The sequence below is a fragment of the Xenopus tropicalis genome, chromosome 5, assembly GCF_000004195.4.
Source record: "Xenopus tropicalis strain Nigerian chromosome 5, UCB_Xtro_10.0, whole genome shotgun sequence".
Classification (NCBI taxonomy): domain Eukaryota; kingdom Metazoa; phylum Chordata; class Amphibia; order Anura; family Pipidae; genus Xenopus; species Xenopus tropicalis.
Genome location: NC_030681.2, coordinates 102,536,841 through 102,559,570, shown reverse-complemented (window position 1 = coordinate 102,559,570; position 22,730 = coordinate 102,536,841). Strand labels below are relative to the sequence as shown.

Here is a 22,730-nt window from a genome sequence, read left to right as displayed (position 1 = left end):
AAAGTAATAAAGTAAGGTACCAGTGAGAAAACATGGTGCTTCATTTTCCCAAGCTGCCCATGGTAGCACAGATTTAACCACGGGTGACAAATCTTTCCATGAGCCTTAGCACTATTTCAGATTGAATGGCTACCCCCATGGCTACACAGCAGCTGATTTATCTAAACCAGAGATCCCCAACCTTTTTTTTCCCCATGAGCCACATTAAAATGCAAAAAGATTCGGGGAGCAAAAAAGTTTCTGGGGCTTGCCAAATAAGGACTGGGATTGGCCATTTGGTAGCCGCTAAGAGAACTGGCAGCCTACAGGAGGTTTAGTTTGGCAGCACACCTGGTTTTATGCAATCAAAACTTTCCTCCAAGAATTCAAAAATAAGAACCTGTTTGGAGGCCACTGGGAGCAACATCCAAGGAGTTGGGGAGCAACATGTTGCTCACAAGCCACTGGTTGGTGATCACTGATTTAAACTATAGTGGTATTTCTGAAGTAAACAGTGAAGGGCAATAGAGCATTATATTTTTATTACTTTAAGGCATTTTCATTGTTTTTTTTTACTATTCCTTTAAGGCAAGCATGTGGTTGGGTCATAGTCATGCAATGAATCCCTCAGGTGTATCACTTAGGGGCACATTTACTAATCCACGAACGGGCCGAATGCGTCCGATTGCGTTTTTTTCGTAATGATCGGTATTTTGCGATTTTTCGGAAAATTGTCGCGACTTTTTCGTTGCCATTCCGAATGTTGCGCAAAATCTGGCGATTTTTTCGTAGCGTTAAAACTTGCGCGAAAAGTTTCGCCTTTTTCGTAGCCATTCCGAAAGTTGCGCAAAATGTTGCGATTTTTTCGTAGCGTTAAAACTTGCGCGAAAAGTCGCGCCTTTTAAGTTTTAACGCTACGAAAAAAATCGCCAGATTTTGCGCAACTTTCGGAATGGCTACGAAAAAAGGCGCGACTTTTCGCGCAAGTTTTAACGCTACAAAAAAATCGCCAGATTTTGCGTTTTTTCACGCAAGTCGTAATGGCTACGAAAAACTCGCGTTTTTTTGCGCAAATCGTATTGGTAACGAAAAAGTCGCGACAATTTCCGAAAAGTCGTAAAGGCGCCGAAAAAATCGCAAAAAATACGAAAAAGTCGCAAAATGTTCGTTTTCCAATCTGAATTTTTCCAATTCGGATTCGGATTTGTGGGTTAGTAAATGTGCCCCTTACAGTATATGGCAGGTATTAGGCTTTCTTGCAATGAGCTATTTTTCTGCTAACTTTTGGACTCTTGTTCAAATGAAACTAAGTTAGAATCATATTACTGGCATATTGTAGCATTTATGTACTAGAAAATATACAGCAGAAGCAGAATAGTGGCAAAAACATAACATTTTCTTCCTAATATGCTCTTTTTTAAGCCAGTATTTCCCAGCAGCACTATAGGGGTCATTTATGACCCCTATTTATGTATATAAAAAGGTAAGGGATCTATTATCTGGAAAGCTTGGGACCTGGGGTTTTCTGGAGTCAGGGTTTTCCAATAATTTGAATCACCATATCTTAAAGATTAACTTCACCCAAACACATCTTTAAGCTTTTTGAAAATTAAACATAATTTCAAGCAAATTTGCAATATACATCAATTAAAAAAAATATATTTTTCATTATTTTTAATGCCCCCTGTTCTCCTGCTGATCTGCCTACTTTGAGACTCAAAAAAAATGTAAGAGTAGTCGACTATTCTCAGCCTTTAGTCTGCAGCCTCTAAATCCCACAATTCAATAAGGAAAGGAAGATCGCAGTGCAATGCATTGTGGGTTATGTAGTTCATACATGTTGTCTGTACGCTGTGGAGAAGTTGTTACAATTTCTAACATCAATATTTTAGTCCCTCCTACCGTGCCAGGATTTAAAATGATGCAGAAAGAGAAGAACTGTTTTTTTGCTGGATTTTAGCATATAAAAAGGGTTTTTATTTATACTTTTTGAAGGAACAGATTACAATAATAGGTTTATTGGGCATTTCTGTGTTGTGTTAGGCTCTTTAGCAAATTTTGGTTTGAAAGCCGAAGTTCCCCTTTAAGTCTAATAAAATACATTTAGAGATTAAATAGACCCAATAGAATTGTTTTGCCTGCAATATGGATTCATGCAACTTCGTTACTATCAAGTACAGGGTACTGTTTTATTATTACAGAGAAAACAGAAGTAATTTGTAAATGTAATTTATGGGGCAGCTTTATCAAAGTGTGAAATTAGAGCTCAACATAGCAAAATTCCACTGCTCTCTATTCATTTCTATGGGATAGAGGATTTGTCATTTGATAATTGCGCCTCTAAAAACCCATAGAAATGAATAGAGAGCTGTGGAATTTTGCTGTGGTGAGCTCTAATTTCACACTTTGATGAATCTGCTCGCATGAGAGATGGTCTTCCCATAATTTGGCTATTTCAGGTTTTTTGAAACTGGTTGCTATACCTGTATATGCAAAGGAAAAGTAGCTCTCACAGAGGTAACATTGCTCCCCTGCGCTTATTTTTTCTATTAACAACTTTTATTACATTTCCCCCATTTTGCTGTCAAAATGTAAATATTTGTCTCACAGCATTTCCTTATTTGTGTTTCAGCTGTTACCCTCTTTAACTATAGTACAATATATGGTGACACACCATTTGTTGTCAGAAGCACCGATTTTACCTCCCCGCTGATTCAGCCACAAATGGGCTTTCCCTTTGGCGGCATGCTGCATGATTCTTTATATGTAAGTATATATATATATATATATATATATAGTATTAGTTCTCTGTTTCTACACTTAATAAACTACAATTTTGTTATAAGTCCTGATCGATGCGATTCATATTTTGTTTACTAAGTATATATAAGTATATATATAAGTGTATACTGTATACATATATAATATAGCTATACATGTCTATCCTTGCTTAAACGATCTTCAGTGCTAATTTTTTTTCTTGTAGTACACAGACAATGGTCAGATCATCTTCCCAGCATCGCAAAATGACATCTTTAATTACACTAACCCACCAGTTGGTGGATTTACTTCCAACTATCCAGTAGCCATGATTGCTGTGTTTTGGGATGATGCCGATTTTTCAAAAAATGTTGGAACAACATATTATCAGGTTGTATTCTGTGGAGTGGCTTATTACTCTTGTCTGTTTTACTCTGTTCTTTTACTCTTTGCTGTTTAATTTCAAAATATGCATTATGCACATAAATAGTATGGAAAATCAAATGTATAGAATATTACAATATTATAGGTGTGATAAACTGCTTGGATAGCAGTGGTTTAAATATTCTGCTGTGTTAGTACAGATGAACCAGTGAGACTGGTACATATTTTATAACCTGGCCGGTAAGACTGGCCTGCTCCATACTTGCTCTCAGCTGAGACAGGAAGTATGAAACAGGAACAGGATAATGAATGATAAGACACGTGGCAAAATAATAGGAATGCCCTAATGTCCACGCAAACAGAGGTTACTAAAATAGGAAAGTATTGGGCAATGATCCAACTGGAAAGAAAAATAGTAAAATTGCCATTAACAACTCCCATGGAATATGCTGCTTGGCATAGATATGAGAGGGATATATCATTGGAGCAAGGTATAAGTGCAAAGAACCTGGCCCCCAAATCTTTTGTGCCTTTCACTGTCAGGACATAGTCATACACTTAGTTTGCCCCTTCTTTGCATCTCATTCATATAGATCTGCACTTTGCACAAAGCACACTGTTTAAAGGAACAGTTCAGTGTAAAAATAAAACTATTAAATAGATAGGGTGTAGGAAATTAAAAATGTTTCTAGTTAACCAAAAATATAATCTATAAAGACTGTAGTGGGCGGATGTAATAGCCATAACACTACTTCCTTTTTTGCAGCTCTTAGTGAGGAACTTGGGGGGGCACATAGGAGATAACTGTTTACTTTTGAGCCTAAGCATGCAGGTCAGATTCAAAAGAAAAAAATTGTCCCATATGCCCCCCCCCCCTTCATATCACTGATTGGTTACTGACTTCAGTTAGAGAGCTGCGAAGAAGGAAGTAGAGCTTTGGCTATTATGTTAGACATCCATTCACTCCAGCCTTTATAGATGACATTTTTAGCTATCTAACCATATTAAAAACATTTTTTTATTTTGCACAGCCTATCTATTTACCTAGTTTCATTTGTTCACTGAACAATTCCTTTAAAGGAGAAGGAAAAGCTAGTAAAGAGTTAATCTCAAGCTGCAGGCATACCTTCAGTTGTCTCAATAGTGCCCTTAAGTCTCCCCATATTTCACCTGTTCAGAAGATCTGAAGCCAAACAGGAAGAAAAACCGCTGAGCTGTGTAAAGAAAGTTCCCATAATGCCTCACTCCTGCACAGACTTGCAGACCAAACTGAACATGCTCAGTTAGTAAGACTATGGGGCACATTTACTAACCCACGAACGGGCCGAATGCGTCCGATTGCGTTTTTTTCGTAATGATCGGTATTTTGCGATTTTTTCAGAAAATTGTTGCAACTTTTTCGTTGCCATTCCGAAAGTTGCGCAAAATCTGGTGATTATTTCGTAGCGTTAAAACTTGCGCGAAAAGTCGCGCCTTTTTCGTAGCCATTCCGAAAGTTGCGCAAAATGTTGCGATTTTTTCGTAGCGTTAAAACTTGCGTGAAAAGTCGCGCCTTTTAAGTTTTAACGCTACGAAAAAAATCGGCAGATTTTGCGCAACTTTCGGAATGGCTAAGAAAAACTCGCGTTTTTTCGTGCAAATCGTATTGGTAACGAAAAAGTCGCGACAATTTCCGAAAAGTCGTAAAGGCGCCGAAAAAATCGCAAAAAATACGAAAAAGTCGCAAAATGTTCGTTTTCCAATCGGAATTTTTCCAATTTGGATTCGTGGGTTAGTAAATGTGCCCCTATGAGTCAGCTTCCTGCTGATTGGCTCAGATCCACATTCCTGAGGGGGGGAGCGATTTCTTAGCATTCTTGATGGAGGGGGGAGCAGGAAAGAGCAGAGAACAGATAGCTGCATGTCTCTGGCACAGGAATTACAGACACAACTAATCTTTTTTCAGAAAAGTCAGTGCAGCGTTTCTGTGAGTGCTTATGGCTGTATTTACATAGACCTTTCTGATAAAGCTTACTTAGTTTTTACCTTTCCTTCTCCTTTAAGGCTCGTCAATCATAAGGAAGCAGAAAATAGGATATAATTCTGAATAGGTTATATATGTACTGCACACTGGTGTGTTTAGTTTGGTCATTATAAGACGGCATAGCTTATATTTCAAGAAAACCCACATACAATGGAGCTATATTTGTAAATGTGCTTGATGATTCCATGAAAGATAGCAAGTTATGTGTAAAGGTCCCCATACACGGCCGATAGTAGCTGCCGATATTGGTCTCTTGGACCGATTCAGCAGCTAATCAGCCTTCCAAAGGGCCTGCCCGACCGATATCTGGCCTGAATTGGGCAGGTTAGAAAATCTAGTCGGATCGGGGGCCGCACCGGCTCGTTTATGCGGTCCCTGGACCAACTTTACCTATGCCCGTCATTATAATTCGATCGTTTGGTCCCAGGGCCAAAGGAACAAAATACCCTGGATTCTCCCAATATCACCCACCTGTAGGTGGGGGATATCAGGAGAAGATCCGCTCGCTTGGTGACATCGCCAAGCGAGCGGATCTGCCAGTGTATGGGGGCCTTTAAGAATGGTAAAGCACCTGATGGCAATGGCAATGAAATCAGTCTAGCAGTAGTAGAGCCCATTTACTTCTGATTGACATCTCTACTAATTGGTTTTGTGCTGGTTTTATCATATTAAATCAATAGGTATATACAAAGAGCAGTACCAGCACTAACAGCAACAATGTATTCCAAGATGTGGAAAATATGGTTAAAAAATATGTAAACAGCACATATGCCGCTGAGTGGACCATGAAGATTACATGGGAAAAAGCCCCTGCATACCCAGCAAAATCAGATGATACTCAGGTAAGCAGTATCAGTTCCAGTTTACCAGCAGAGTGAATGTGACTGTTTGTGGGTAACAGTACTCATACGTTTTTCTATTTTATATAGACAAATACATACCAAGCTGTACTCACAACAGATGGTTATGTATCATACGTCCTAATGCTATACAAAGATGGTGAAATGAACTGGGATGTAACCAATCGTGCATCCAACCTTGTCATTGGATATTCCAGGTAACCTATGCAGCATTTCTCTCTTTTTTTAATTATATATCTCATCTGCTAACTATCCAAATCAGTTCTAATGATTTATTGGAACAGCATGTATATATAAAGAAAGAAAATGCAAATTAATAATTAAAAAGGGTTAATAGCTCTGTCAAGACCAGGAACTCTCTTATATACTTCTGAATGCCACAGCATCATAACTTCTGTTGCATCTACAGGGTGTGGGATCCATTATCTGGAAACCCATTACCCAGAAATCTCCAAATTTAGGGAAGGGCATCTTTCATAGACTCCATTTTAATCAAATGATTCAAAATTGTAAAACACAATTCCATTTTCTCTGTAATTATTAAACAGTACATTGTGCTTAATCCAAACTAAGATATATTAAAGCTTTATTGGAGGCAATATTTTATTGCGTATATTTAATGTTTAAATGATTTTTTATTAGACTTAAAGTATTGAGATCCAAATTACAGACCCCTTATCCAGAAAACCCCAGGTCCTGAGCATTCTGGATAACAAGTTCATACCTGTACATATTTGAGACCACTGTAGCAATATGCCATCAGTTGAGGTCATTAGTTGCAGCTGTGGCTATGAATGTGCAATAAAGTTCAATACTAGTCCTAAAATGTACAGGCTTGCACAAAAAATGAGCTTTGTGTAAGGTTGCAGTCATGGAACCCAACTAGTTTTTACTTCTTATACATACATATAATAGTGGCAAATTCACAGAGAATTCTAATGCAGGTAAAAAAAAAACATTTCTCATTTTCCCCCTCCATTTAGTGGAAATTTCTTTAAAAATGATGACCAGATGAACCGCCCGCCTTCTAAGAAGTACCGACCAAATATGTTTCAAGGATATAATGCAGGTACAGTGTACTGCCCAAAGGATTACTACATTCACTACCTGTAATCAATTCCTTTCTTTATTTCTGTTTATCTAATGGAAATTGACAGTTGTGAGTAAAAGTGTTTTGTTTGTATCTACTGAAGCTCACCTTCCAGATCTAAGGAAATGGTAAAAAAGAGTGTGGCAGTGGTCAAAATATACTCATTTAGACTTGAATGAGGAGTCTTTCTAAGTCTTCATGGGTGTTATAATACGCTTACTAATGCTAGCCATGCTGAGCAGTTCAGAAGGCATGGAATTGTGTCAGTGTGGTGTCAGTGTAGGAATAGCTAGCTGGGCTGGGCCGGGCCAGCAAGTTATTCATTCTTTTATAATATTAACATTAGGTGCATTAATGTAATTTATGTTCTTATAGTTTGTGCATGTCATACAATTCTGGTATAACAGCACAATTCAGAAGGAAAATGTTAAGGCATTGCAACCTGTTAGTCTTAGATCTATTACTATTACTGAGAGAAATCTTGGATCAAGAGAAAATATTTCAGGTAACAGGTACAAACAGGTACCCGCACCTCAGCATGAGCATCCTGACCAAACTGTGGCCATAGCTGGGTTTTATGTTCACGCAAAAGGCTCAGAGTTTGAGACTGGAAGATCAATCAGATGTCTGCTTTTAAACAACAGATACATATTGGTTGGTATTGGTTATTACTTTGCAGGATATCATATTTTTCTATCAAAGTGGCTCATAATATCTAGGGGGTCATATAGAGACAGTTTGACACCTGCTACTAAAAGGCAATATTCCTATCCTCTTTTAGTTTTGTGCCCTATCTGTTCATATTTAATGTTTGTGCCTTTCCTGTTTTTAGACTCTGTTTATTTAGTGAATAAGTGTTCTGTATTCCTTTTAGCGGATGTTCGAGGTCTCTGGATATACACCCTGAACAGTAATGCTGTGGATAACAATCGCATGACGTGCCTAAACTGGGTCACTTCTGAGCCTGATCCCTCACAGTGGAATTCTAACTTACTATCCTGTCCCTGTTTATACCAACAGGGACTCTCTGATTTTAGATTCAGACCAACAAAAGCAGGTAGGAAACTGCTCTTTAAACTTCTCTTCCACAGTTAATAATCACAGCCAAAGTGAATTAAGTATCAAGGGTAAGTCACAACGAAACAAAGTACTTAGCAATTGTAACAAGCCCCTCACTGCTTGACATTTTATTTATTTTCCAAAAAACAACTCACCCAAGCTAATTCATTACGTCTCTTCTATCTCGCTCTCTCCACTGGAGCAAAACACCATGTTTTTCTGCCTGCATTGCACTTGTTACCCAATTTAATGTTTGCTGTTTTAAGATTAGGGGCAAATTTATCAAAATTCGAGATTGTGGAAAAAAAACTTGTGTGATTTTCTTCTCCAATACTAGCTTATTTAAGAAAAAACACAACTGAATATTATATATAAGTGTGCAATTTGTCTACGAAAAATAGTCTCACGCTGGCTAGAATAACATTGTTCGATTCATTTTCAATGGGGCTAAAAAAATGCTTTAATAAAGTTGTTAGAGACAATTCATTGACATCTATTGAACCTCGCCAGCTTTTACTTGCCCAGTTTTTTCTGGTGACTTCTTGGCTTTTTCTTTAATAAATACAGACTGTTTGTGGTTCTTAAGCATATTCCAGGAGTATATTCACAAATTAAAATTTTGATAAATAGGCCTCTAAGGAGATTTTTAGTTGCAGAAAAAAAAGTCTTTAATTGTTCGAGATTTACTATGCGTCAAAATGGCTAAAAATCTGAATCCAACAATTCACAGATAAAACCTGCCAAGATCACGTAGAGTCAATAAGTCCATGGCAGAAGTCCCTTCTCTTCCCTGGAAGATCATTCTTTCTTTAAAACTTTAGAGGATTTTGGATTTTTGACACTGGCTTTTGTGCTGCAATTTGAAAGTCACAGTTTTTGGGACTTTTCTGCAGACTTTTATGTAAATATCAGACATTCATGAAAGTGGGTTTATTCAAATTTTTTAAAAGAAAAACATGAGAAATGCTAGAGTTTTAGTGAATTTGCCTCCAAGTCTTTGCTGCTTTGAAAAGATTTGCACATGCAACTTGCACTTTTGTCTACATGCAGTAAACTTATTAACTCACCATTCCACATTCCTAAAATGTAAGTATTAAACAATGTTTCCTTTCCCTAGACTCATTCCATGTCAGTAATCACCAGGATGTAGCAAAGCTTCTCTTTACCAATGGGAGAGTAATAGGCTCTTTTAGAAACCTGTAGTAAGAAATGCTCTGATTCCAAGGAGAGAGCCCACAAACATGCAATTTCTATAAGTGAACATAACAAAAACGACTCCAGGTGGAAGTTCCAGAATAGGACAAGGATAAGAATAATCCTACAGTATAAACTCTATTCTGCAGAATGAGAAAGGTAATAGCAAGCCACAGAATGAGGAAAACATTTAGCTGTATATTGTTAAATGTGACACCCTGGAAAGTGTGAAATACTTACTCACCAGGAGGCATACATCACCTGTATGCCTAGTGTCAGTGCAGATCACAAGGCACCTATAAACCCTAAAACAGGCCTTGTATAGTTATGACCCTTTGGGTATTTCCACAAGGCATACAGGGCACTATGAGATACACATGAGGCATGAACAATAAATACCTGCAAAAAGTAGACACAGCTGCCTAGTGATGCCTAGTTTTATTAGAAGTAAATACAGCCCAGCCCCAAAATCACACAATATGCAATAAATAGCTGAGATTAATTTCTGCTTACAGCAAGCATATATCAGTGCCTCACATCCTTCCAGCCCAGTGACCTACCTTGATTAGGACTGTTGGTTCCAGGAGTGCAAATAGCCAGAGCACAGAAGACTGAAGAATAGAATAGGAACACATTGCCTACAAGTAGTGATGGGCATGGCATTCTGCATTTTGGCATTGGGGAATTTCCACAAAACTGCCGCAAACATTCACCGCAACAAAAAAATTGCAGAGTGCGCAAAAAGTCAAGGTTGTGTAAAAAATGTAGCCACATTTCGCAAATTTTTCGCCGTTTTGTAAATTTTGCACGGGACAAAACGGGACAGATTCGCTCATCACTACATGCAAGCCCAGTTACTTATAACCATTGAGGCTACCAGATTCAAAAAGCAATTAACCAAAACTCAGCACACGGCAAGTCAGAATAGGAAGATGTTGCCTGTAAGTCCACTCACCTATACACATTAGGGCTATTGGATTCAGGTGAGCAAACAATTAGCTAGAGCCCAACATGCTACAGGGCAGCATAGAACACATTGCCTGCAAGTTCAGTTACCTATAGCCATTAGTTTTTCTATATCCATTAGTTCTACTCGTTTTAGGTGAGCAAACAATTAGCTAGAGCTCAGCAGAACTGAATAGGAACACATATCTTATCTGCTGCTTATTACAGAGCTGTCAACCCTCCCCTATTTGTTCAGGAGTTACCAGATTTTGGTGGCTCTACCCCAGTCTCCAGTCCCCCAGCAGCATTTTCCTGCAAGTCCTGCTGCAAATTTTGGGCGTGCATGCGCAGTAAGCATTTGCTGACATAATTTGAAGGTAGAATTTTTCAGCTTTGGCTGTGATTTTGTGATTTTGTGTATGTGACGTCACTTCCTAAAGTGTGCATACATATGTGACGTCACTTCCTAAAGTGTGCATACATATGTGATGTCATCTCTGGGCACCAGGAAAAAATTAGCCAGTATGCTAACACTTGCCCCCCTGATCCCCAGCAGTGAAAGGTTCACAGCTCAGGTCTAAAATCAGGTCGTAATCCAGCCCTTGAAACTAGGACACTAGGTTCATATGCCAGGAAGACAGGCCTCAGAAGCTCAATATTAACAGCAGCACTTTCCTGAGGCTCCTGGAACAGCATTCTGGGCTGCTTAGTTAGAGAGTGGGCAGAACCACCTCCAGCACAGCCAGTAGAATTACCTGGTGTCTGTACAGACAAGTAGCCAAAAGCAACTGCTGAGGCAAATTGGATAATTGGTGTAAATGCCTCCTGCAAGGGCCCAAGTCTGCAGCCATTTCTAGTTGAAAGGCTTTTAGAAAAAACTTTTTATAATAACTCAGCCTTAGGAAAGTCTTTTGAGGGAGGCAGCTATCCATAAACCTTTCCTCCAATGAAAGAACCATATATTCCCTGCATTGGGAACAAAGAAAAAGTAACAGGAGACAGTAAAGTTCAAGCCCCTAACTGATTATACCTTCTTACTGTCCATCTGTAAGCTAACTGCCACCTCCCTCGTCCAGCCATAAAAATAAAAAGATGTAGGGGTCACATATACCATTGCCACTAGACACCTTTTGGGCATGCCAGGATGGTACATGGATGGGGGGACAAGCACTTGCCACCAAATGCTACATTGGCAATGCAGGAATGCCACTGAAACACAGGCAGACATGGCTACCAAACTTTGCACAGCAGTGACCTACCTGATCCAGGAGCTGGAACCCAGAACACTCCAAGTTATGAGGTAATGTGCTGGGGAACAAAAAACTCCCATGGACCAGAAATCTTTGTCCCTTGAATGCCTTATGGGCAGCTCCAATGCTTTCCTAATGTTAAAAACTAATTTTGCTTCCAGTTGGAGCAAAAGCAGAGGGACAAATACCTGCCAGTAGGTCAGTGGGGTTGGCCTTTTAAAGATTTGGGGAGGGTCCTTTTGATGGGAGCAGGTAGGTGGGGCTATCCTGGTAAGTACTGACATGGAGTGAGTCTAGGGAAAAGCCCTTGGCTGTGGATGCTGGATATTAGACTTCACCAGCACCTTGAGTGGCTAAGGCTACAGTGTACATAGAGACCAGCACAATGACTTGTGTATAGTGATGTGCAAATTGTTTTTGCCAGGCTTGGATTCACTATGAAATTCTGCATTCAGAAATTTCCTTTATGTATTAATCTATCTTGGTATAGAAATGTACCGAATAAAGTAACTGTGTTTCTGGTTTGTCTTTTACAGGTCAGTCTGGTAGCATCACAATGCTTCGTACTTCTTTTCCCAGTTCATCTAATGCTGGTATAAGGTGTTTATACTACAGGAAAAATCAGTTTATAGAAGGTTTCCAAGAAAAGAAGTGGATTTTCAGTTCCGTGGGGACAGGTAAGGCATAAGATTCTTGGTACCCCTTAGGAGTACTCAACACTGTTACTTATAACATGCTAGTAAAATGCATTTTTTTGCCACAGAAATTTCCATTTTGATAGAATATATAAATATCTGCTATTAACTCTATGCAATACTTTTCAGCTTATCCAATAAAGGGATCAGCATTCTATAGATACTGTATCTATCCTCAACAGTTTTTCCAGTACTTTAGAATGTAATAATAGTGGCAGCACTGTGAGATTAATTTACTAACATTTGGCAAATTTCTCCCAGTACAGTAACCAATAGCAAAAATTAAAAAATGAGTGAATATAAATGGACTACAGGTAGAGTTGTGAAAGGAAATCTTGCTATGCCCTACTGTACTAGGGAAATGGACCCATTGTTAGTGTATGTGCCTCACAGAACTTGTAGAAACCAGGACATCAGGAATTCTAAAGGGCATTAAAAAAACACAACATCAAGTTGATAACTACAAGGCACTGATTTTAGTAAACATGTATTTAAATGTCTGGGGAACTATATACGCAATATCCCTTCTTGGTGGAGCTCAGGACTTCTCACACTAACCACACTATTAATCTCACACACCTTACCATCTAACATAAGGCATACCATAACAGGTGCTATCCTATCAATATCAATAAGCTCTTATGGGGTATCTTTCCATAACTTCCACTATGGTGTTCTTCATACCTCATATACTTGCCTTCTCCTTCACCAAGGCTTCATTCCTCAGGCTCTCCAGCAGTATCAGCCTGCTTTCAACCTTCCATACCTTTCTTTAAAGTAGGGCAATGTTAACATTACCTTCATAAACAATATTGATAGTGGGTATTTTTTCAACTTAAAGTACTGTTGAAATACAGAAACACTTTTTGTTCACTTTTTAACACAGGATTCATGCAACATTAATCATAAATGTTTTATAGACCCTGAGCTCTGGGCTTATGACACTTGCTGCAATCAGGTGGATGACCCGCAGTTCTGTTTAATGTATATGCAGAAGAGACCACTTATCAGTTGCAGGAGCTACAGGCCTCTATTCCCTGGTGAGTTATCATTTAAATTGTTATTACCGTATATACTCGAGTATAAGCCGATCTGAATATAAGCCGAGGTACCTAATTTTACCTAAGAAAACTGGAAAAATGTATTGACTCAAGTATAAGCCTAGGGTGGGAAATGCAGCTGCTACTGCTAAGTTGTGTTTTTTTTTTCAGGCAAGTTTGAGAAGGCAACCTTCACAATTACAGTTCAAGCATTTAAAATGCTTATATATGTTCTGAGAATCATTTCTATGACTTTGTACTGGCTGTAAACTTTCACCAGAAGGGTTAAGTAAGATAAGGCCTAAATGTATCCCTAGGGATTCAGTGTCAGAACATTCCTGTCCAAATTCCACTCGCTCTTAAATCAATCTCCTCAGACATCAGAATTAAGAGGGTCATGCAAAAGCGGACTTGTCTGTTATCCAGTCAATCATCTGGTCAGATATAGTCTAATTTCATAATTTACATGGATGATAAAGATCATCAATGCATATTTAGTCAGATGACAGTCAAGCAAATCTTAGCAGATGAAAAGTAGCTGTGAACCCTCTGACTTCCACATTTGCTGATACCATGTTGAAATACATTTCATTTTCAGTCAGGGCAAAATCTGTAATTTAGTTCATATCTAGAGTCATTTTAGAAGTCCGCTCAGCGACTCTAGATGTAAAATGACATGATTCCTTTAAAATATGTTTCCTTCATTTTAGTATAATTGTAGAAGGAAATTTGGCTGCATTGAAAGTATTTTTGATCCAACAGCATTGGACTCATTTTTGGATCTGGCCCCATACAGTATTTTAAGAAACTTTGCTGTAATCTGTACTTGATAACTACCTTAGAAATTGCCGGCAACTACCTGCATTTAGCAAAGATGACTAACTAAACCCCAATACAGGAATCATTTTTCTCTGTGTCCCCTGTCAGCATATGTACTCAAGTAGCGCGACTGAGCATATGTATTCTCTGACATCCTTTGTGTGCCAACCTACCCCCCCCCGCATACGAACGCGCGATGTGTGGCATCCGTTGCATGTGCTTGGCAAACCCGCATGCTTTTTCCTGGTACAGGAGAAGGTTCAGATTGGCAGTCGCGAGAAGGTGCAGATCGGAAGTCACGGGAAGGTGCAGATCGGCAGTCGCGCGTACCCCCCCCCGTGGACAGCCTTCCACGTTTGTATACGTGTATGTAAGTCCATCCAAAGGGGGTGGGGGGGTGCGCGCGACTGCCGATCTGCACCTTCTCATGACTGCCAATCTGCACCTTCTCGTGACTGCCGATCTGAACCTTCTCCTCCCTGTATCCTGTACCATGAAAAAGCATGCGGGTTTGCCAAGCACATGCAACGGATGCCACACATCGCGCGTTCGTATGTAAGTCCGTCCACGGGAGGGGGTGCGTGTGACTGCCGATCTGCACCGTCTCCTCAATGCGGGTGTGGCCAAGCACATGCAACGGCGCAACGGATGCCACACAATCATATCCATATACTCGAGAATAAGCCGAGGGTCACTCTTTCAGCACATTTTTGGGGCTGAAAAACTCGGCTTATACTCGCGTATATACGGTAATAAGATTGCACTGACCTCTGCAATACAGTCTGTACATTTTGGGAGCCAAAATGTGCATAAATGTTTGGTGTTAATATTATTTTTTTAAGTTTATGTTATCTTCACTCCCTTAAAAAATCACCCAAAATGTTTTTATTTTAAGTGACATTTGTATTTGAAATTGCAAAAACCTGAAGAGCTGTCCCTGGTATTATAAGTATACTAAAAGAATACCAACTTACAGTATTATATCAAGCTGAATTCCACTTGCTGGTGACTCAAACCAACAAAATATATATTCTCTCAGGGGAACAGTATCCAAATAAACAACTATGTGAAATTCAGACACCTTTTACTTCATATTATAAACATACATAATTAATTAGTGACTAGCCAGTCTACTTTAGAATCAATAATTTATACAAATAGTAAAAAACTAAATATAATGTATAAAAAAATAATAAATAATAACTGCTTAGACCCCTTTGTTCATTTAAATAAATCATCCGAAAATAAAGTTCAATGTGCCAAGAGTGTAATGTCTACATAGTTTATATACCCACAACTCTCAATATATACAGTTGTAGAGTGATATGATGTGATATGAGTTTGATATTATAAGAACATAGCTAAGAACATAAGAACATAGCTAAGAACAGTTTTTTTTATTCAATAGCTTGGATGTTTGGAGATCCACATATATCAACTCTCGATGGATTCAGCTACACCTTCAATGGACTGGGAGATTTCATCCTGCTAAATGCTACAGACACCGACACCTCCTTTATTCTCCAAGGACGAACAGAGCAGACTGGCAGTGCCATGGCCACTAACTTTAAAGCATTTGCTGTACAATACACATCTGGTACTACCACTGTTACAGTAAGTGGTGACTCATTATTAAAGCATTGCACCATTATATTAATAATAATAATAATAATAATAACGGTACTAAAATGTGAGAGTGACTACACATAATAGATTAATCTGTAATATTAACTGATATTCTCTGACTGTTGTGCAGGCTCAGTGGTATCTTGAAACTGATGGTAACATCACAACTTACGTGAACAATCAACTTGTCTTATTCAGCTTTTCTGATGGTATGTGTCTACAGTGACAGAATTAAATTGTATTAGGGCTAAATGAAAATTTAAGGGTGCATGTAGAAACTCTAGATAAAAGGGCTGCACTAACAGTGACAATTAAAATGCAATACATAGTAGACATGCTCCTGCATTTGGGGGGAAAGTATGCAGTGGGGGGGTTTGCAAATCCAACAGTGCAGGAACCAGGAGAAAGTAAAGAGACAAACACTACTTTCAATTGCATCTGAAATAACTTTTAGTTTGGTAAAATAACTGAATATTTTTTATTTAAATTAACATTTGTACTGGAAACTATCTCTGAATTATAGAGTCTTTCAATAGGTAAAATGTTGTTTTTGGTTTTACATCCCTTTTAAAGGCTAGGCAAAGTTTGCCTAGTTGAAGGGGATCAATGTTAAAAAAAGAATAAATGTAACATATTTATAACACTTCTCAAATGGCTTTTGCAAATTGTAATTGTCTATTTGTAGGGGTTTCTAATATGTTAGCAGTTTTAGACTGGTAATACCAGGTGTTTTTCTCAACAGCTCTTTTTAATAGTGACAAGTTTGGAATTAGCAGTCTATTTGGGGGTAATGTAACAAGTGATCTTACATTTGCTACTTGTCTAGTAATCCATAGCTACCAATCAGAAGGTAGCATTTCAGCTGTTTGAAAAAGACATCTGATTGTTGTTGATTTGTTACTAGATGTGGGAAAATGTAAGACTGTATATTATTATGCATTACCCTGTAAAATTACTACTATCAAAAAAACTATTAAAGATATAAAACCTATGTAAATTGCAAAAGTGCTCAAAGGGCCACTCAGTCCATTTACTTAAGTTCATATTTTGGGTTTAGATCCCCTTTAATATCTGCTGTTATGAATAGACAGTTAACACTTTAACTTAAATTCAAATCAATGAGAAAAATATATCTTTTAACCACAGCTTTTTCTCAATGAATTTAATCTGGCCCTTTATTTTAATCTCAAACAGCATGCAATTTAGCTTGATTAGTGTATCACCACAAAGTTTCCTAATTTAAAATATGGTCTTTAATATCTTGGGGAGGCAGCACTGGTTTATTTTTTAGAAGTACTGGCCTCACTATCACCATTTGGTTATACAGTAGGTAAGAGATTAGCAGAGGGTTGTACACTCCAATTTGCTTTGTGCCATGACCTTGTTTGAGCGTCAAAGTCCTCTGTTTTTGTCTATTGTTTTATTTATTTTTTCATATTTGAATCTTAGATATGGAAGCATTAATCAATAATTCCAACTCAGATGTTTTCTTGGTGAAGAATAATTCTATTACAGCAACCTTTGGAGGTCTGATTTCTGTGTCAGTGTCAGCCTACTCTGGAATCATGAATGCTATTACCAACCTTCCAACACAATTCTTTGGGAAATCCCAAGGCTTATTGGGTGGGTAACTAAATCACAAGATACTACATCAGCTTCATTTCTTAAAATATTTCCCATTTGTATTTCTTAACCCTGAATAAATGTTCGGATTTGTTTGGAAACCTCTTTAATGTGTTATGCACACTGGCCCCTTTTGTCATCTCTCCTTACAGGAGTCTGGAACTCAGATACGGCTGATGATTTGCAAATGCCAAATGGAACCGTGATCAGCACAAACAGCTCTGAACAAGACATCTATAACTATGGACTGACATGTAGGTTTAACATCATATGAATCGATACAGTGGAAAACTTTGAAGAGCAAAAATGTATTCCATCATATAATACAACATTATACTGCTTAATTACCATATAGTAATATGCTAAATTCATTATAATTTGTGTTTGTAGTTGAAAACATTGTCATGTTAGGTATGTAGAGTCAACATTAGCTTAAAGAGTTGGTTCACCTTTAACTTAACTTTTAGTATGTTATAGAATGTCATATTCCTAGCAACTTTGCAATTGGTCTCTATTATTTATTTGTTATAGTTTTGATTATTTGCCTTTTTCTTCTACACCTTTCCAACTTTCAAATGGGGGTCACTGATCCCGGCAGCAAAAACACTACTGCTCTGTTAGGCTGTTTTACTCCTTATCTTTCTATTCAGGCCCTCACCTATTTATATTTCAATCTCTCATTCAAGCCACTGCTTGGTTGCTAAGGTAAACAAGGTCCGAGCTAACATATAGCTGCTAAAATTCCAAAATGGAATGCTGAGAAACAAAATGCTGAAACTGATGCTGAAAATGCTGAACTGAAAAGCCACAAAAAATGAAAACCAGTTGCAAATTATTTTTTGTTAGCTACAGGAAATGCCATAGATAGCTTACACTTATGGAAACAGGAAGTAGTAAAGAAGCGAGCAGATCATTGCACATACCAGCCGGGGACCAAAGATTTCTTGGCAATTTCAATGGCCATCATGGAAGAGTTACCTTATGCAACCACTACCTACAAAGTAGCAGCAATTTAAATGCTACATGTGCCATAGTACCATTTCATTTACATTTAGTATGTTATAGAATGGCCAGTTCTTAAAAACATTTCAATTGGTCTTCATTTTGTTTTTTTATCAGTTTTTAATTATTTGCTTTCCTCTTCTGACTCTTTCCAACTTTCAGAGTTGGTCACTGACTGCGGCAGTCAAACAACAATTGTTCTTTGACGCTACAATTTGTTATAGTTACTTTTTATTACTTATCTTTCTATTCAGACCCACTCCCATTCATATTATAGTTTCTCATTTAAACCGCTGCCTGCTTGCCAGGGTAAATTGTACCCTAGCAATTATATAGCTGCTAAAATTATAAACAGGAGAATTGCTAAAGATAAAGCTAAAAATTAAAAAACACAAATAATAAAAAATGAAGACCAATTACAGATTGTTTCAGAATAGCACTCTGTACAAAGTTAATTCAAAGGTTAACAACCCCTTTAAGTTACATAAAACATCACTAAAAAAGTAAATTAGATTTAATTAAATACTATTTAATTTTAAATAGTATTACAGGATGACTGTGTTTCTTTAACTTTTGTTTTTATTTTTTGTTTAATGTTTTCTGTGCCACAGCAAATCATATTCTCTTCATTCATTATTTAGTCAATATGTTTCAACTTCTTACTCCTACATATATTATTTCTTTTCCCCTCTTATTTGTTGTTTTTTTTTTTCCTTTTATAAAAGGGACAGTCAGTGGAATGAACCTATTCTCCCTCTTCCAATCAAGAGCAATTCAAAGAAGTGCAAGCACATTTGAACCTGTCTTCTTGAGTGACCTAATAAAACAGTATTCCAGCAACTATGTTAAACTAACAAGTCTGTGCGCAGGCAATACAGAATGTATCTATGATGGGCTGACTACCAATGATACGAATTTAGCTTTATCAGCGCAGCAAGCCTCTGTTCAGTTCCAGGACACCAAGACTATCTTGAGTGAGTGCTGTTACAGTACAATCCATAAGCAGTACCAAAATTATGAATTACTGAATACAATATCTTACTGTGTAGCAACAAGGTGATGGTTAGAATAAAAAAACAGTAGATTAACTTTCTTAATCTGATTAATAACATGTTTTTTACTGCTTCTGAAATAGAATACCCCCTTTAGGAATCTGTCTAGTTTACGAGTCATTTTTTTGAAAGACCATTAGATCAAATACATCATTTAGGCAAAATTAGCACAGCCCAATGATGTATTAGAATTAACACTATAATGACTTTTACACAAGCCTATGGTAAATGCACTAGTACAAATTTACCCACTGTTAGTTTGTGAGCCTTGGTGACCACTGAACAGTATTTCATATGATTCACCTTTCATGCGTGACTTCCATTTCTTGTGTATTTCAGGTGCCGTACCACCTTTTATATTTGGAAACGATACCATCCAGGCTTTCATGAAACAAGCAGTCACTGTACAATACACTTCCAATGGTACAGGAGTCACTTTTGCTGCAGCTGTCCCATATCAGGATGTGAACATAAGCTGTAAGTCTCTGGTGCAGGTATAGGATCTGTTATCTAGAAACCCGTTATCCAGAAAGTTCCAAATTACGGGAAGGCCATCTCCCATTGACTCCATTATAAGCAAATAATTCTAATTTTTAAAAATGATTTCCTTTTTCTCTGTAATAATAAAACAGTACCTTGTACTTGATCCTAATTAAGATAAAATTCATCCTTATAGGAAGCAAAACAAGCCTATTGGGTTTATTTAATGTTTAAATAATCTTTTAGTAGACTTAAGACTTAATTATGGAGATCCACATTACGGAAAGATCCCATATCCGGAAAACTCCAGGTCCCAAGCATTCTGGATAATGGTTTCCATACCTGTACAAATACACAACAGATAATTATAGAAGTTACTGTATGTGAGAATGCATGAGTTTTGCAGGCCGAATGGATGGCAGTGATGAGTGCTATGATGATATATTGCATTTCTCTGCCTGTTCCTATTGTCATATTTATAGCTATTTCTTTTTATTTAGCTAATGGACTTCTGATCTGGACTCCAACAAGCACCCAAGGATTCACCTTACAACTTACAGCTACTGATTCAAAGAACTACTCCTCTGCTTTGGATCTCAAGTTTGTTGTTTGTAGTTGCCTTTTGGCCAGCGAATGCAACTACACTCAGTCAACTACAGTTAATGCCACATCCCTTTCTGTGAGTAGGATGACTTAGTAGCTATAACAATGTAGAGCAAAATAAAAAATGCAAATTAACTTCTTTAATGTAATGTTTAATTTTAAAAAATTTATTTTTTTGAGTCATTGTTTTCTTTTACAAACAGATAGCAAGTTGCACATGCACCACCAATTACACTGGCTCTTTCTGCTCAACTCCACCCAACCCCTGTGTTCAGGGTTGTTACCCTGGGGTGTCATGTAGCAACACAACTGGCTGTGGATCTTGTCCAGCTGGATTTACTGGTGATGGATTACACTGCAATGGTAAAGAACTAAACAAGGCATAAAGAAAAGTGCCCATGCACATAAATGGATACAAACAATTATTTTGATGCTGAACTATATTGTTGTTTAGCCTAACAGCTGGTGAATACATTCAGCCCTTGTGCATAACTTTCCTTCCTTTCTGGCTTAGTAGTTAATGTCCCTATTGGGTTAGTGGCTCACCAAAGGTGATCTATATATTCTGTCAAACAGTGCATAAACCAAGCCAGAGTTCGTAATTTCTCCAATTCTACTCAGTTCCTTATTATGATTGTGCATTTGTTCAAAATTGGAGATGCAAATGATATTTTGCTAACCTGTATATTATCTACTTCATCAGATATAGATGAATGCTTGCAAAATGGCACCTGCTCTGTTAATGCAATATGTACAAACATTGTACCGGGCTATAACTGTACCTGTAAAACTGGCTTTTATGGTAAGTGTTCATCTCCACAGCAGGCTTATATTTTTTTTAACACTATGGCCTACTAATCCTAGGATTTTCACTAGAATGTATTGTAGTTTAACAACTTATTAGCTGTCAGTGCTCACATGGGACAGAATTTGTTTTGCATGATTTTGGACTGAAATTTGCCCTTTGTGAGCATTGACAGGCAGATGCTATGCCTGATTTTTGTTAGACTTAAGGTGGCCATACACGCACCGATAATATCGTACGAAACCTCGTTTCGTACGATATTCGGTGCGTGTATGGTATGTCGGCGAGTCGACCGATATCGCAGGAACCTGCTGATATCGGCCGACTCGCCGATCGGACCAGTTGGAAAATTTTGATCGGGCGCCATAGAAGGCGCCTGATCAAAATCTCCCTTCAGAGCTGAATCGGCAGAAGGAGGTAGAAATCCTATTGTTTCTACCTCCTTACCTGCCAATTCAGCCCTGAATGGTGTGTGGCACATCTGACGATGTTTCGTGCAACCGATGGTCGCACGAAACATCGTCAGATCGCCACATGTATGGCCACCTTAATAGGGCTTTTGTGCAGTTCCTGTATACAAATAATTTATCCAAGGTGGAGCTTTGTTTAGAAAACAAAAGATGACTGAACACAGATGACTGCAAATGCACTACAAGTATGGGACCTTTTATCAAGAATGCTCAGGACCTGTTTTTTTTGGATAAGAGATGTCCATATTTTGGATCTTTATACCTCAAGCCTACAAAAAATGTAAACATTAAATAAACCCAATGAGGATTATTTATATCTTAGTTGGGATCAAGCACAGGCTACTGTTTTATTATAACAGAGAAAAAGGAATTCACTTTTTAAAATTTGAATTATTTCATTAAAATGGAATTTATGAGAGATGGCCTTTGTGTAATTCTGAGCTTTCTGCATAACGGGTTCCTAAATAACAGATGTTATACCTGTACAATAAAACCCATAAGTTCTGCTTCAAAGAAGATTTAGTTGTATAATAAAAACCAGTGTGGGAGCAGTAATTTTCATTATTGTTGTTTCTGATTTTTTAATATTAGGATTTCAATTTGATAGGTGGTAAAATGAAAAATGTATGTTTAATGCATGATCCATTTCCCCACAAATTTATTTTTATTATTATGTATGATTGTAATTAGGCAATGGATCCTCCTGTACCGATATCAACGAGTGTAATACTTCTCCATGTGATCCTAATGCTGTGTGCAACAATACCCCAGGAAGTTACACATGCACATGTAAGAGTGGATATACAGGTAAGAGATATGGAAGATATATCCTGACTATAAACTAAAAAACTAGCATGGTTGTATTCTGGTTAGATTACTGGTTCTTTAGGTTCAGGCTTTAAAATTAATGTATGCCATGATACAATGTCATTGGCTTATTTTAAATGTCTTATCTATTGCAATGTTTGATT

General features: G+C 37.7%; 1 protein-coding gene across 1 annotated transcript in view; it reads left to right on the top strand.

Annotated features, from left to right (window-relative positions):
- The window catches only part of LOC100485006 (mucin-4), a 37,580-nt gene that overhangs the window by 2,202 nt on the left and 12,648 nt on the right, over positions 1 to 22,730 (top strand). The window contains exons 2-19 of the mRNA XM_031902848.1: positions 2,612 to 2,745; positions 2,966 to 3,130; positions 5,827 to 5,988; positions 6,076 to 6,203; positions 6,990 to 7,075; positions 7,971 to 8,153; positions 12,081 to 12,221; positions 13,160 to 13,279; positions 15,507 to 15,712; positions 15,855 to 15,933; positions 17,174 to 17,347; positions 17,500 to 17,601; positions 19,075 to 19,323; positions 19,741 to 19,878; positions 20,382 to 20,560; positions 20,688 to 20,847; positions 21,188 to 21,286; positions 22,450 to 22,566. Coding sequence (XP_031758708.1) covers positions 2,612 to 2,745; positions 2,966 to 3,130; positions 5,827 to 5,988; positions 6,076 to 6,203; positions 6,990 to 7,075; positions 7,971 to 8,153; positions 12,081 to 12,221; positions 13,160 to 13,279; positions 15,507 to 15,712; positions 15,855 to 15,933; positions 17,174 to 17,347; positions 17,500 to 17,601; positions 19,075 to 19,323; positions 19,741 to 19,878; positions 20,382 to 20,560; positions 20,688 to 20,847; positions 21,188 to 21,286; positions 22,450 to 22,566 — 2,622 coding nt within the window. The remainder of the gene's footprint in view (positions 1 to 2,611; positions 2,746 to 2,965; positions 3,131 to 5,826; positions 5,989 to 6,075; positions 6,204 to 6,989; positions 7,076 to 7,970; positions 8,154 to 12,080; positions 12,222 to 13,159; positions 13,280 to 15,506; positions 15,713 to 15,854; positions 15,934 to 17,173; positions 17,348 to 17,499; positions 17,602 to 19,074; positions 19,324 to 19,740; positions 19,879 to 20,381; positions 20,561 to 20,687; positions 20,848 to 21,187; positions 21,287 to 22,449; positions 22,567 to 22,730) is intronic.